Below are 14,053 nucleotides of genomic sequence, written 5' to 3' on the forward strand. Positions count from 1 at the left end.
AGTTAATTAACTAAATAAAAGAAAGACTAAACTTTAGATAAAAATGAAGCCTTATACTCCCTCGGTCACCAAACTCTTACTATAGCACTCAAAATGCACCAAATTCAGCACTCAGTGCAAACAAAGTCTGCACTGTAGGGGATCACTTTTATTCTGTGAATCTAGGTGAAAAGTGAGAAGCTGGCAGGCCAGGACAGCATTAGACTAATGGAGTCTGAAGGAAACAAAAGAATGAGGGTTTCGGTAGCAGATGAGATGAGGCAAAGACAGGAAATGTTATCAGAATTATCAATGAATGGAGGAACCACTTGTGCAACATATACATTTGTGCCTGTGCCTGTTGGGCTTGAAGCACTGAGTCACTGTACTAGGGGGGTCAACAAAAATGGAAGTGGCAACTGTGAACAAGGGCATCAAAGATATAGTTGAGGATGTGATCGATCAGATCTACTGTCGCAGAAGTAGTGTGGCTAATACAGGGACAAAGGCTGGATGGTTTGAAAATGCCATTGTAGTGACTTAGATGATTTTTGTTCCACAAGGGGACACAGAAGCAAGTGCGGTTAGAAGGGGGAAGAAGATGCAAGTTGTGTGGGATACATGGAAGTGATTAGAGTGACGTGTGGATTGAGGGAACAGGAAGGCTGCCTGAGATGACAAGATTAAGCTGGTGTCTGTGATTATGGAATGGAGTGAATATATGGAAGAAATCAAGTGAGGACAGGAGCAGAAAACTCAGAGGAGTAAGGGCACCAAAACAGAAAATACTGGACAATCTCAGCAGGTCTGACAGCATCTGTGGAGAGAAAAGGGAGCAAACGTTTTGAGTCTGGATGACTCTTTGTCAAAGGAGTAAGGGCAAGGTGGATTAACATGACGAGGATTGAATGATGATGAGGAGAGATTCATTGCAAATGTTGAAGAAGGAAAGGAGTGGAGCTTTAGAGGGTGGTAGATTGGGAAGGTTTTAAAGAAGATGTATGAGAGTAGAATAAAATGATAGAGCAAAAGGTACTGGAGACGTGAGTGAACCGGCCAGAGTGGGATTGGTGATAAGGACCACACTGTCATGTTCTGCAAGGGGCAAGGTATTATCCAAATTTCCATCAGGGTCATGAGGTCAATGCAATGTGGACAACATGGCCATGGAGAGAAAGGGTCTTGTTCACAAATAATTTTGGAGGAAGTTGTGGAGAGGGCCTGTGGAGAGGGACAATGATAATTGATCTGTTGGAAGAGTTGAAAAGTCAATAGAGGAAGAGTGAGCAGGACAGGAAAAAGGGTGTGAGCATTAGCCCTCAAAAAGGTGCATGGGTGAGAAGACAGACAAAGAGAACAGAATTGGGTTTGTTGTTCATTCAGAGGCAATCATGAGTCTTGATAAGCCCCACAGAGATTATTGAAAGGCAAGGAGGGCAGCTATGGGTTTGTCTCAGAAGGAGTGAAGCCTGGGAGAGCATGAGGATTGAGGAATGGTGAATGGGATTTGGATGAATAAAGTATCCAAGAGGAGAGAAATGAAAGGAGCTATGACCGAATATCAGGAAGGGTGGGAGACAGGTGAAAAGGACCCAAAAGCGGTAAAGGAAAGAGAAACAGAAAAGGGAGATAGAAATAATGGGACCAGGACTCGCATAGCAGAGGAGTGCACCAAGGACTGCCAACACCTAGTGGACCAGTGATTAAGCATGACCAAGCTCATCCTCCTGATAATGCCACTGGAGTATGAGGGCTGCCGGTTGACAGGAAACGCCCTGGATGAGCTCCCATATCACCAGAGGCACTCTGAGCATTTATAGGACACAGTGAGTAGTAGATAGTCAGCAGTGTGAACAGCCAGGAGTCTATAAGGAGCATCAAAGGGGTGCATTTAAACATCACATGCTGCAGCAATGGCGGCCTGAGCCAGGCCAGCCTGATCCTGAAGGGGACATCCAGATCCACGGACTTGACACCGAGATATTCCCCGCTACACCACACCCTCCACCCTCTCCAGCAAGCCCAACAATTTCTGAGAATTCTTTTAGCCACATGCTCCCCCTCAACAGCCATGGTGCCCAGGCCCTGCTTGTAAATACTTCAACTAATTTGCGCTTCCATGTAACCTTCACCTGGAGGGTTGTTGCATAGAGGGTGTCACCCGCTAATGAGATTTAAATCATGTAAATGACGGCTTTGCATGGACCCGCCGGTGCAAGGCACAAACTTCAATAACACTGTACGAAGTCTTACAACACCAGGTTGAAGTCCAACAGGTTTGTTTTGATGTCACTAGCTTTCGGAGCACTGCTCCTTCCTCAGGTGAACCTGAGGAAGGATATACCTCTTCATTCACCTGAGGAAGGAGCAGCGCTCCGAAAGCTAGTGACATCAAAACAAACCTGTTGGACTTTAACCTGGTGTTGTAAGACTTCGTACTGTGCTCACTCCAGTCCAACGCCGGCATCTCCACATCATGGCTACCTTCAATAACACTGCCAGTGGGAGATTGGAGCATAGCGTCGGAATTAGTGCCGGACGCAAATCGCAAATTTTCCACCCGATCGCAATTCTCGCTGCCAGCAGTGGGAAGTAGAGAATTAAGGCCCCTATGTTCATATGAAATTCGGGTTAGATAGGCATTCAACAGATACATATACCCTGATTGTAAACAGCAAATGGGGAGAAAAGAATAAGAGGGGGTCCAAAGTTAACGTAAGAAATAGTATTACAGAGAATGCTACAAAGTAGTTAAAATGTTAAAGATCCACACTCACACATAACATGTAGTTTGATCTCAGTTGCCACTGGCTGTCTGAAAGTCACATGGTTTATCTGACATGTACAGACAGTTCCATGGTCAGCTGTTTTAGGGATGATCTCAAGCTGGCTGCTGGTGACAGATGTGCCATTCACTGTTCTTTTTGAAGATGGTGTTGTGATGTTTGTGAAGCTGTTTGCTCCATGGCATGTCCAGATAAAGGAGATATTCTCAGAGTACAATCCCTTGACAGAGCAGGCCAGGTGGGACTTATGTCCAGCTATCAAAGGACTATCCACAGTGGAGATTTCAGGGGGTCCTGAGAGAGAAAGGAGAAAACATAATTTGTCACTTTGGAAAAATTGAGACACATCACTCGTTAAAGGAATTAAGGAACAAAATACATGAGAATTACACTCGCGTCCCTCTAAATCGCTGTTCAATCAGGATTTTATATTGTAATTTTTAAATAACAAATATCTGATCAAAGTACCTCACATACCATAGTTCTATGCGTTACTTTGCCTACTGGGGAACATAAATGACACTAGTAGGTAATTTAATGATGGATTAATGGCAGCAGAAGCTTGTCTTCTATGTGTATGTGTTGATCAGCGTATAGTGGGATTCCTCTCTGACTAACACCATGTTAATATAAGTTACTTGCAATATGCCTGTCACCTTTCGTTACATTACTTCATGCTTACTTGGAGAACAGTTATTTTGTGCGCAATTCCGCAAATGTAACATTCTGTAGTTCCGCTCCAATTACATCAACAATGGGCACATGCACAGTAATTCCCAAAAGCCTTTGGCAAATTTTAGAGCCCAATACAACAGGAAGCTAATTGGAAAACTTCCGGATTCTGCCACAGGCTCCCACTCTTTAATATCACAGGGCAGAAACTACATGTAATTTGCAATTTTCTAGTGAAACACATGTTGCCTGCCGTGCCCTTTTGATGTGACTTGATTTTGGAAAATTATGGCTCTTCAGTTTTCAGCAGCCTTCAACTTTAATGACAGGACTGGAAATCCAGTAGCATTCACCTCCTATTAGTTATTGTTTAACATAGAACATAGAAAATACAGCACAGAACAGGCCCTTCGGCCCACGATGTTGTGCCGAACCTTTGTCCTAGATTAATCATAGATTATCATTGAATTTACAGTGCAGAAGGAGGCCATTCGGCCCTTTGAGTCTGCACCGGCTCTTGGAAAGAGCACCATACCCAAACTCAACACCTCCACCCAACACCAAGGGCAATTTGGACATTAAGGGCAATTTATCATTGGCCAATTCACCTAACCCGCACATCTTTGGACTGTGGGAGGAAACCGGTGCACCCGGAGGAAACCCACGCAGACACGGGGAGGACGTGCAGACTCCGCACAGACAATGACCCAAGCCGGAATCGAACCTGGGACCATGGAGCTGTGAAGCAATTGCGCTATCCACAATGCTACCGTGCTGCCCTTAAGAACAAATAAATCTACACTATATCATTTTACCGTAATCCATGTACCTACCAATAGCTGCTTGAAGGTCCCTAATGTTTCCGACTCAACTACTTCCACAGGCAGTGCATTCCATGCCCCCACTACTCTCTGGGTAAAGAACCTACCTCTGATATCCCTCCTATACCTTCCACCTTTCACCTTAAATTTATGTCCCCTTGTAATGGTGTGTTCCACCCGGGGAAAAAGTCTCTGACTGTCTACTCTATCTATTCCCCTGATCATCTTATAAACCTCTATCAAGTCGCCCCTCATCCTTCTCCGCTCTAATGAGAAAAGGTCTAGCACCCTCAACCTTTCCTCGTAAGACCTACTCTCGATTCCAGGCAACATCCTGGTAAATCTTCTTTGCACCTTTTCCAGAGCTTCCACATCCTTCCTAAAATGAGGCGACCAGAACTGTACACAGTACTCCAAATGTGGCCTTACCAAAGTTTTGTACAGCTGCATCATCACCTCACGGCTCTTAAATTCAATCCCTCTGTTAATGAACGCGAGCACACCATAGGCCTTCTTCACAGCTCTATCCACTTGAGTGGCAACTTTCAAAGATGTATGAACATAGACCCCAAGATCTCTCTGCTCCTCCACATTGCCAAGAACTCTACCGTTAACCCTATATTCCACATTCATATTTGTCCTTCCAAAATGGACAACTTCACACTTTTCAGGGTTAAACTCCATCTGCCACTTCTCAGCCCAGCTCTGCATCCTATCTATGTCTCTTTGCAGCCGACAACAGCCCTCCTTACTATCCACAACTCCACCAATCTTCGTATCGTCTGCAAATTTACTGACCCACCCTTCAACTCCCTCATCCAAGTCATTAATGAAAATCACAAACAGCAGAGGACCCAGAACTGATCCCTGCGGTACGCCACTGGTAACTGGGATCCAGGCTGAATATTTGCCATCCACCACCACTCTCTGACTTCTATCGGTTAGCCAGTTCGTTATCCAACTGGCCAAATCTCCCACTATCCCATGCCTCCTTACTTTCTGCAGAAGCCTACCATGGGGAACTTTATCAAATGCCTTACTAAAATCCATGTACACTACATCCACTGCTTTACCTTCATCCACATGCTTGGTCACCTCCTCAAAGAATTCAATAAGATTTGTAAGGCAAGACCTACCCCTCACAAATCCGTGCTGACTATCCCTAATCAAGCAGTGTCTTTCCAGATGCTCAGAAATCCTATCCTTCAGTACCCTTTCCATTACTTTGCCTACCACCGAAGTAAGACTAACTGGCCTGTAATTCCCAGGGTTATCCCTAGTTCCTTTTTTGAACAGGGGCACGACATTCGCCACTCTCCAATCCCCTGGTACCACCCCTGTTGACAGCGAGGACGAAAAGATCATTGCCAACGGCTCTGCAATTTCATCTCTTGCTTCCCATAGAATCCTTGGATATATCCCGTCAGGCCCGGGGGACTTGTCTATCCTCAAGTTTTTCAAAATGCCCAACACATCTTCCTTCCTGACAAGTATTTCCTCGAGCTTACCAATCTGTTTCACACTGTCCTCTCCAACAATATCGCCCCTCTCATTTGTAAATACAGAAGAAAAGTACTCGTTCAAGACCTCTCCTATCTCTTCAGACTCAAGACACAATCTCCCGCTACTGTCCTTGATCGGACCTACCCTCGCTCTAGTCATTCTCATATTTCTCACATATGTGTAAAAGGCCTTGGGGTTTTCCTTGATCCTACCCGCCAAAGATTGTTCATGCCCTCTCTTAGCTCTCCTAATCCCTTTCTTCAGTTCCCTCCTGGCTATCTTGTATCCCTCCAATGCCCTGTCTGAACCTTGTTTCCTCAGCCTTACATAAGTCACCTTTTTCCTCTTAACAAGACATTCAACCTCTCTTGTCAACCATGGTTCCCTCACTCGACCATCTCTTCCCTGCCTGACAGGGACATACATATCAAGGACACGTAGCACCTGTTCCTTGAACAAGTTCCACATTTCACTTGTGTCCTTCCCTGCCAGCCTATGTTCCCAACTTATGCACTTCAATTCTTGTCTGACAACATCGTATTTACCCTTCCCCCAATTGTAAACGTTGCCCTGTTGCACGTACCTATCCCTCTCCATTACTAAAGTGAAAGTCACAGAATTGTGGTCACTATCTCCAAAATGCTCCCCCACTAACAAATCTATCACTTGCCCTGGTTCATTACCCAGTACTAAATCCAATATTGCCCCTCCTCTGGTCGGACAATCTACATACTGTGTTAGAAAAGCTTCCTGGACACACTGCACAAACACCACCCCATCCAAACTATTTGATCTAAAGAGTTTCCACTCAATATTTGGGAAGTTAAAGTCGCCCATGACTACTACCCTATGACTTCTGCACCTTTCCAAAATCTGTTTCCCAATCTGTTCCTCCTCATCTCTGTTACTATTGGGGGGCCTATAGAAAACTCCTAACAAGGTGACTGCTCCTTTCCTATTTCTGACTTCAACCCATACTACCTCAATAGGGTGATACTCCTCGAACTGCCTTTCTGCAGCTGTTATACTATCTCTAATTAATAATGCCACCCCCCCACCTCTTTTACCACCCTCCCTAATCGTATTGAAACATCTATAACCAGGGACCTCCAACAACCATTTCTGCCCCTCTTCTATCCAAGTTTCCGTGATGGCCACCACATCGTAGTCCCAAGTACCGATCCATGCCTTAAGTTCACCCACCTTATTCCTGATGCTTCTTGCGTTGAAGTATACACACTTCAACCCATCTCCGTGCCTGCAAATACTCTCCTTTGTCAGTGTTCCCTTCCCCACTGCCTCTTTACATGTCCTGAATATCGGCTACCTTAGTTGCTGGACTACAAATCCGGTTCCCATTCCCCTGCCAAATTAGTTTAAACCCTCCCGAAGAGTACTAGCAAACCTCCCTCCCAGGATATTGGTGCCCCTCTGGTTCAGATGCAACCCGTCCTGCTTGTACAGGTCCCACCTTCCCCAGAATGCGCTCCAATTATCCAAATACCTGAAGCCCTCCCTCCTACACCATTCCTGCAGCCACGTGTTCAACTGCACTCTCTCCCTATTCCTAGCCTCGCTATCACGTGGCACCGGCAACAAACCAGAGATGACAACTCTGTCTGTCCTGGCTTTCAACTTCCAGCCTAACTCCCTAAACTTGTTTATTACCTCCACACCCCTTTTCCTACCTATGTCGTTGGTACCAATGTGCACCACGACTTCTGGCTGCTCACCCTCCCCCTTAAGGATCCTGAAGACACGATCCGAGACATCCCTGGCCCTGGCACCCGGGAGGCAACATACCTTCCGGGAGTCTCGCTCGCGACCACAGAATCTCCTATCTATTCCCCTAACCATTGAATCTCCTACAACTATTGCTTTTCTATTCTCCCCCCTACCCTTCTGAGCCCCAGAGCCAGACTCCGTGCCAGAGACCTGACCGCTAGGGCCTTCCCCCGGTAGGTCATCCCCCCCAACAGCATCCAAAACGGTATACTTGTTTTGAAGGGGAACGGCCACGAGGGATCCCTGCACTGTCTGCCTGTTTGTTTTTTTCCCCCTGACTGTAACCCAGCTATTCTTGTCCTGCAGCTTGGGTGTGGTTACCTCCCTGTAACTCTTCTCAATCACCCCCTCTGCCTCCCGGATGATCCGAAGTTCATCCAGCTTCAGCTCCAGTTCCCTAACACGGTCTTTGAGGAGCTGAAGTTGGGTGCACTTCCCGCAGGTATAGTCAGTGGGGACACCGGTGGTATCCCTCACCACCCATATCCTACAGGAGGAGCATGTAACTGGCCTAGCCTCCATCCCCTCTTACCTGACAGAATATAGCTGGTGTGTGGACTAACTAGAGCTCCGCCCTCCGACTCTGCTCCCAGTCAGCTACATTTCCTGTAAACTCCTGGCTCTCTTCGCACTCTTTGCGGAAATGTCGGAAACAAAATGAAAGGAGCACCTTACTCCCTCCTCACCTAACTCCCTCGGTCACCAAACTCTCACTATCGCACTCAAAAAGCACCAAATTCAGCACTCCCTCGGTCACCAAACTCTCACTATCGCACTCAAAAAGCACCAAATTCAGCACTCCCTCGGTCACCAAACTCTCACTATCGCACTCAAAAAGCACCAAATTCAGCACTCCCTCGGTCACCAAACTCTCACTATCGCACTCAAAAAGCACCAAATTCAGCACTCCCTCGGTCACCAAACTCTCACTATCGCACTCAAAAAGCACCAAATTCAGCACTCCCTCGGTCACCAAATTCTCACTATCGCACTCAAAAAGCACCAAATTCAGCACTCCCTCGGTCACCAAACTCTCACTATCGCACTCAAAAAGCACCAAATTCAGCACTCCCTCGGTCACCAAACTCTCACTATCGCACTCAAAAAGCACCAAATTCAGCACTCCCTCGGTCACCAAACTCTCACTATCGCACTCAAAAAGCACCAAATTCAGCACTCCCTCGGTCACCAAACTCTCACTATCGCACTCAAAAAGCACCAAATTCAGCACTCAGTGCAAACAAAGTCTGCACTGTGGGGGATCACTCTTATACTGTGAATCTAGCCTCTGAAAAACTGGCCTAATCCAATTAACTAATTAACAAGCTCCAGCTGCAAGTGCCTAGAAGTAGAAGCCTGTTTAAAGCTGATTGAAAATTCACCTTCTTCGAAACCAAACAGCAACTTTTAAGTTAATTAACTAAATAAAAGAAAGACTAAACTTTAGATAAAAATGAAGCCTTATACTCCCTCGGTCACCAAACTCTCACTATCGCACTCAAAAAGCACCAAATTCAGCACTCAGTTTACCATAAAATAAATCCAGTGTGTATATGTAGATATTATTTAAAGCTGGAGCGAGTATTTTTTGATACAAGATACTTATGGATTTACTAACTATCTGTTAAATAGCTTCTTTTAACATCAACTCTATAACACACAAATAATGATCAGTTTCATAAAGGGATGGGCCATATTTTTTAATGGCCATATAGGTGGTACCAGAGGCAGCCAGGCCCACAATTTCCTTCCACTAACAGGTATGTCAATTCTGCCTCAGGGCCATTTTTAAAAATGCTCGTTTAGGATCAGTCACTGCAAATCACCTGAATGTGGCAAATAGCCAATTAAGTCCCTTAATTAGCTTATTCAGGCCAGTGTGCTGTCAGGAATGTCCCAGTTGACAGTCTATTTAGGCCAAATACCAACTGATGAATGTACACAGGCTTCTGAAGGCATAATAGAGGTTGAACCCCCAATCTTTTATCTTATCACGCACCTTCCCTCTGGGTACACAAGTGAAAGATGACCAAAGCTGTGGCCACTGGCCAATCTGTGATGAGGCTTCCTCTCCACAATGACAGCCTCAAAATATTGTGGAACCAGTGCCAATAATTTTTCATTCACTGAATTCAACAGGGACTTTTACAATGCATTATAAAACACAACTAAGACAGTTTACTCTCCCATGCAGGTCATAGAGCATCATTGGACAATATTTGACACTCAACACACTCATAAGGAGCGACTAGGACGGGTGATCACAAGCTTCACAAAGAGACATGCTTTAAGAAATGCATTAAAAAAATTATCACGCATTTGTCGAATTTCATTGTAGTTTTTTGATTGTATGTAATATTTTTGAACTAAAACATTAACCTGACTTTCCCTTTCGTGATGCTGTCTGACCTGCTGTGTATTTCCAGTGTTTTCAGCTTATATTTGGATTATTGATTTTATATTACGGTCATATATTGAAGTGGGGCAATTGAAATCATTCAATATTGAATCTCATATTAAGACATACATTTACATTTACACCTTTAAAAATAGGGGAATGTAGTTTGAATAATAATAGTTTTAAAGTCAGGTATGAGAGCCTTTCAGACATGAAAGGTGCTATGAGGCAGCAGTGCTAACCACTGTGCCACCCACTTTGCGTATTTAGATTATTAATTGGAACTAATGAACAAAGACTTGCAAAACAAATTAAGCATGGCATTAACACGTTTAAAAGTATAATAATCCAGTAATCTTAACAGTTATGTTTGAACAATTGTAAACGAGCTAGCTAGCCAAAATAATGCATTAAGGCAATTGTAAAGCAGACAGGAAGTTATCCCTGCTGTGAATCAGTAAGGCCACACTAAAGAGATAAGAGGACATCTGTGTAAGCTCTGTAACTTCACAGCGGGATTCTCCGGCTCCCCCCGTCGGTACGGAGAATCCCCGGGGGGCGGTGCGAATCCCGCCCCGCCACCCCGACATCGGCTGCCGTATTCTCCGGTGCCGGTTTTCGGGCGGGGGTGGGGTCCACGCCACACCGGTTGGGGCCGTTGGCAGCGGCCCCCCGGCAGTTCTCTAGGCTCCGATGAGTCAGCCAGCCGTCCGTTTTTGGCCAGTCCCGCCAGAGTGGATTAGACATGGTCCCACACGGCGGGACCTGGCAGGTAAGTCGGCTGGTGCGGTCCTCGGGGGGGGGCGCGGGGGGATCCGTGTCCTGGCCTGCGATCGGGGCCCACCCCTTCCTTCCGCACCGGCCCTTGTAGGGCTCCGCCATGGCCGGCGCGGAGAAGACAATTCTGCGCATGCGCCAGAATACATCGGCCGGTCTGCACATGCACGGAACCACGGCGGCGGTTCCGCGCATGCGCGAGATCATGCCAGCCCTTCGGCGCATGCGCTAACTCGCGCAGTCTCTTCAGCGCCGGCTGGCACGCGCCAACCCCTCCGGCGTCCACCTAGCCCCCGGAAGTACAGAGAATCGCACTTTCGGGGGCTGTTGATGCCGGAGTGTTTCCCGCCGGTTTTCCCGCCGGCGTGGGGACTTAGTCCCCGGACAGGAGAATCCCGCCCATTATTTATTTATTTATTCAAATTTAGAGTACCCAATTACCCAATTCATTTTTTCCAATTAAGGGGCAATTTAGCGTGGCCAATTCACCCACCCTGCACATCTTTGGGTTGCGAAACCCACGCAAACACGGGGAGAATGTGCAAACTCCACACGGACAGTGACCCAGAGCAGTGATCGAACCTGGGACCTCAGCGCCATGAGGCAGCAATGTGTAACTTCTTTATTGATGTGTGTGTGAGACCTCCCGTTTTTCCATAAGCAAAAGATATAACTATGTTATACTGCCTTTATATCAGGCAGACATTCTGGACGAGCAGGGCTGTGTCTCTCAAGTATGCTTCTGAATCAAGTCTCAGTTACTGCAACTTACAGACTGGAGTGGTTTCAGTCTTTTAACACAACCTATATGTAATAATGAAAACAATCATAGAATCAGAGCAGAAGGAGATCATCAAGTCTGCACTAACCCTCTGAAACAGAACGCAATCTAGGCCCAATCCCCTGCCAATCCTCATAACCCCACCTAACCTTTGGACACTAAGGGGCAATTTAGCATGGCCAATCCACCTAACCTGTACATCATTGGACTGTGGTTGGAATCCGGAGCACTCGAAGGAAACCCATGCAGAGAACAAGCAAATTCCACACAGTCACCCAAGGTCAGAATCTAACCCGGGTACCTGCCACTGAAGAGACAGTATTAGTCAGTGTACCACCACGCTGCCTGCTTTAGGTATTCAGAATATTAATTGGAACTCATGAACTCATGAGCATGCAGTTAACAGGTTTAAAAAGGTATAAAAAGAGTTATGTTTGGACAATTGTAAAACTAGCTAATATCTTGTGGTATGAATGTAATACACAATGAAAATGGAAGAGATTTGTTTTAGTCGAAAGAGAAAATGCTGGAAAATCTCAGCAAGTCCGGCAGCATCTATAGGGAGAGAAAAGAGCTAACGTTTCGAGTCCGATGACTCTTTGTCAAAGCTTTGACAAAGAGTCATCGGACTCGAAACATTATCTCTTTTCTCGCCCTACAGATGCTGCCAGACTTGCTGAGATTTTCCAGCATTGTCTCTTTCGTTTCAGATTCCAGCATCCGCAGTAATTTGCTTTTATCCAGTGATTTGTTTTAGTGATGGCCTTCCTACTTCATCAGACTCTATAGTGGCAGGTGATCACAAACCCAGTTCAGAGAACATCATTCAAAACACCAACACTGATTCATTTGTATTCTTCGAGGTAACAACACAATTTGCTTGAACAACCTGGTCTGACATGGAGTGTGTTTATGAATAATTATTGATTATATCTATGGTTTGGTGCCGATGTTGTATCAATTATTAATACAGACTCTACAGTAAATCTTTAAAATATCAATGTCTTTCTGCTTATTACATGATAGGCAAATACTTTACCATAAATCTGTATCCGTGTTCCTTGTCCTCTTCTTTCTATTGGCGGGTTGGTAAGTGGCATCTTCGCCACACAGATATAATTTGAATCAGACTGATCAAAAGAAACATTTTCAATTTTCAGTGAAGCAACACAGTGGCTCAAACCACCCAGAGTAACGTCAGGAATACAGGTCTGTTTGTTCACTTCATAGGAATAGTTGGATCCCCAAGTGTTCCTGTACCAGTTTGTATGGATCCAGTTAACATGAGTCCCATTATAAATGAATGTACAGTTTATTGTGACTGACTCTCCTCTCAGCACACTGACCAGGTGCAGCTGACTCACTTCCCCGATGTTTTGGACACCTGATGGAATAAAAAAGCTCTGTCATCATTTTGAGATCAGTTGGTCATTTTTTTCAACAGAAATTGGAAATATTAAAAACTCAATTTAAACAACTTTCTAATTGGATCTAATGTAAAAAAAAACTTCTCAAACTTAATTCTAAACTATGCAACAGTTTGTGACCTGGTATTCTGCAGCAATTTAGGCATTTATTTTGTAAAATCAAACGGATGTCACCATAATAACCTAGAGATCTCAGTGTGAATGAGCGCGGTGCAATGAATGAGCCCCTTTTTACTGAAGATCGACCCAATTTTAAATAATCCCACCCGAATCACAGCGAGGATTGGCGATCAATACGTCAACTCAACCGAAATAGAAAAGATACAAGCCACACTCTCTCTGCAACTCGACACTGTGAAAAATGCTGAAATCGTCTAAAAAGGGCATCAAATGTCTCAAAGACTCTCAACCCAGCACCCGGGCAACTCTCCTGCACACAGTGTCTTACCTTGAGCCCCTGTTTGTAAAATCAAAAGCAGCTTCAGTAAGAGTTGCATCTTTCAGTGTTTCTGAAACGTTCCCAAAGCTGTTTAAACTCTTTAGACTCGGGAGCGGTTGTGTGTGTTTCAGACATCAATGCGGACGCTCCGCCCGGCAATTAACCTGCATTTCACCCCGTAACCGGCAGAAACTGAAATGCCATGGGTTTCTGCTACCGTAAGGAAGGAAGTTACGTGGGAAGCGAAGAAAGAAGGGTTTGGCAACGGTTCTGTCAGAGCCTTACGTCGGCAGCGACCTTTGTGAAGGAAAATTAACGAATCCCGCCATCACCTTTTTGTTCCACAGCAGCAGATCCAGGGCACTGAACGCTGTTTGCTACTTCAATGCCGCGTTAACACTCACAGAACATAGAACAGACAGTGCAGAAGGAGGCCATTCGGCCCATCGAGTCTGCACCGACCCACTTAAGCCCTCACTTCCACCTTATCCCAATAACCCCTCAACCTTTTTTCTTTGGACAGTAAGGGTAATTTAGCATGGCCAATCCACCTAACCTGCATGTCTTTGGACTGCGGGAGGAAACCGGAGCACCCGGAGGAAACCCACGCAGACATGGGGAGAACATGCAGACTCCGCACAGACAGTAACCCAGCGGGGAATCGAACCTGGGACCCTGGCGCTGT

General features: G+C 45.5%; 1 protein-coding gene across 4 annotated transcripts in view; it reads right to left on the reverse strand.

Annotated features, from left to right (window-relative positions):
- LOC140398253 (sialic acid-binding Ig-like lectin 13) overlaps window positions 1–13,562 on the reverse strand; it is a 79,845-nt gene extending 66,283 nt beyond the window's left edge. For all 4 annotated transcript variants that reach the window (XM_072486698.1, XM_072486697.1, XM_072486695.1 and 1 more), the window contains exons 1-3: window positions 13,378–13,562; window positions 12,542–12,886; window positions 2,757–3,059 (exon numbers count right to left, since the gene is read on the reverse strand). In XM_072486698.1, coding sequence (XP_072342799.1) covers window positions 2,757–3,059; window positions 12,542–12,886; window positions 13,378–13,426 — 697 coding nt within the window. In that variant the 5' untranslated portion in view covers window positions 13,427–13,562. The remainder of the gene's footprint in view (window positions 1–2,756; window positions 3,060–12,541; window positions 12,887–13,377) is intronic.
- Between the last annotated feature and the right edge of the window lie 491 nt (window positions 13,563–14,053).

Source organism: Scyliorhinus torazame, chromosome 21 (genome assembly GCF_047496885.1).
Source record: "Scyliorhinus torazame isolate Kashiwa2021f chromosome 21, sScyTor2.1, whole genome shotgun sequence".
NCBI lineage: Eukaryota > Metazoa > Chordata > Chondrichthyes > Carcharhiniformes > Scyliorhinidae > Scyliorhinus > Scyliorhinus torazame.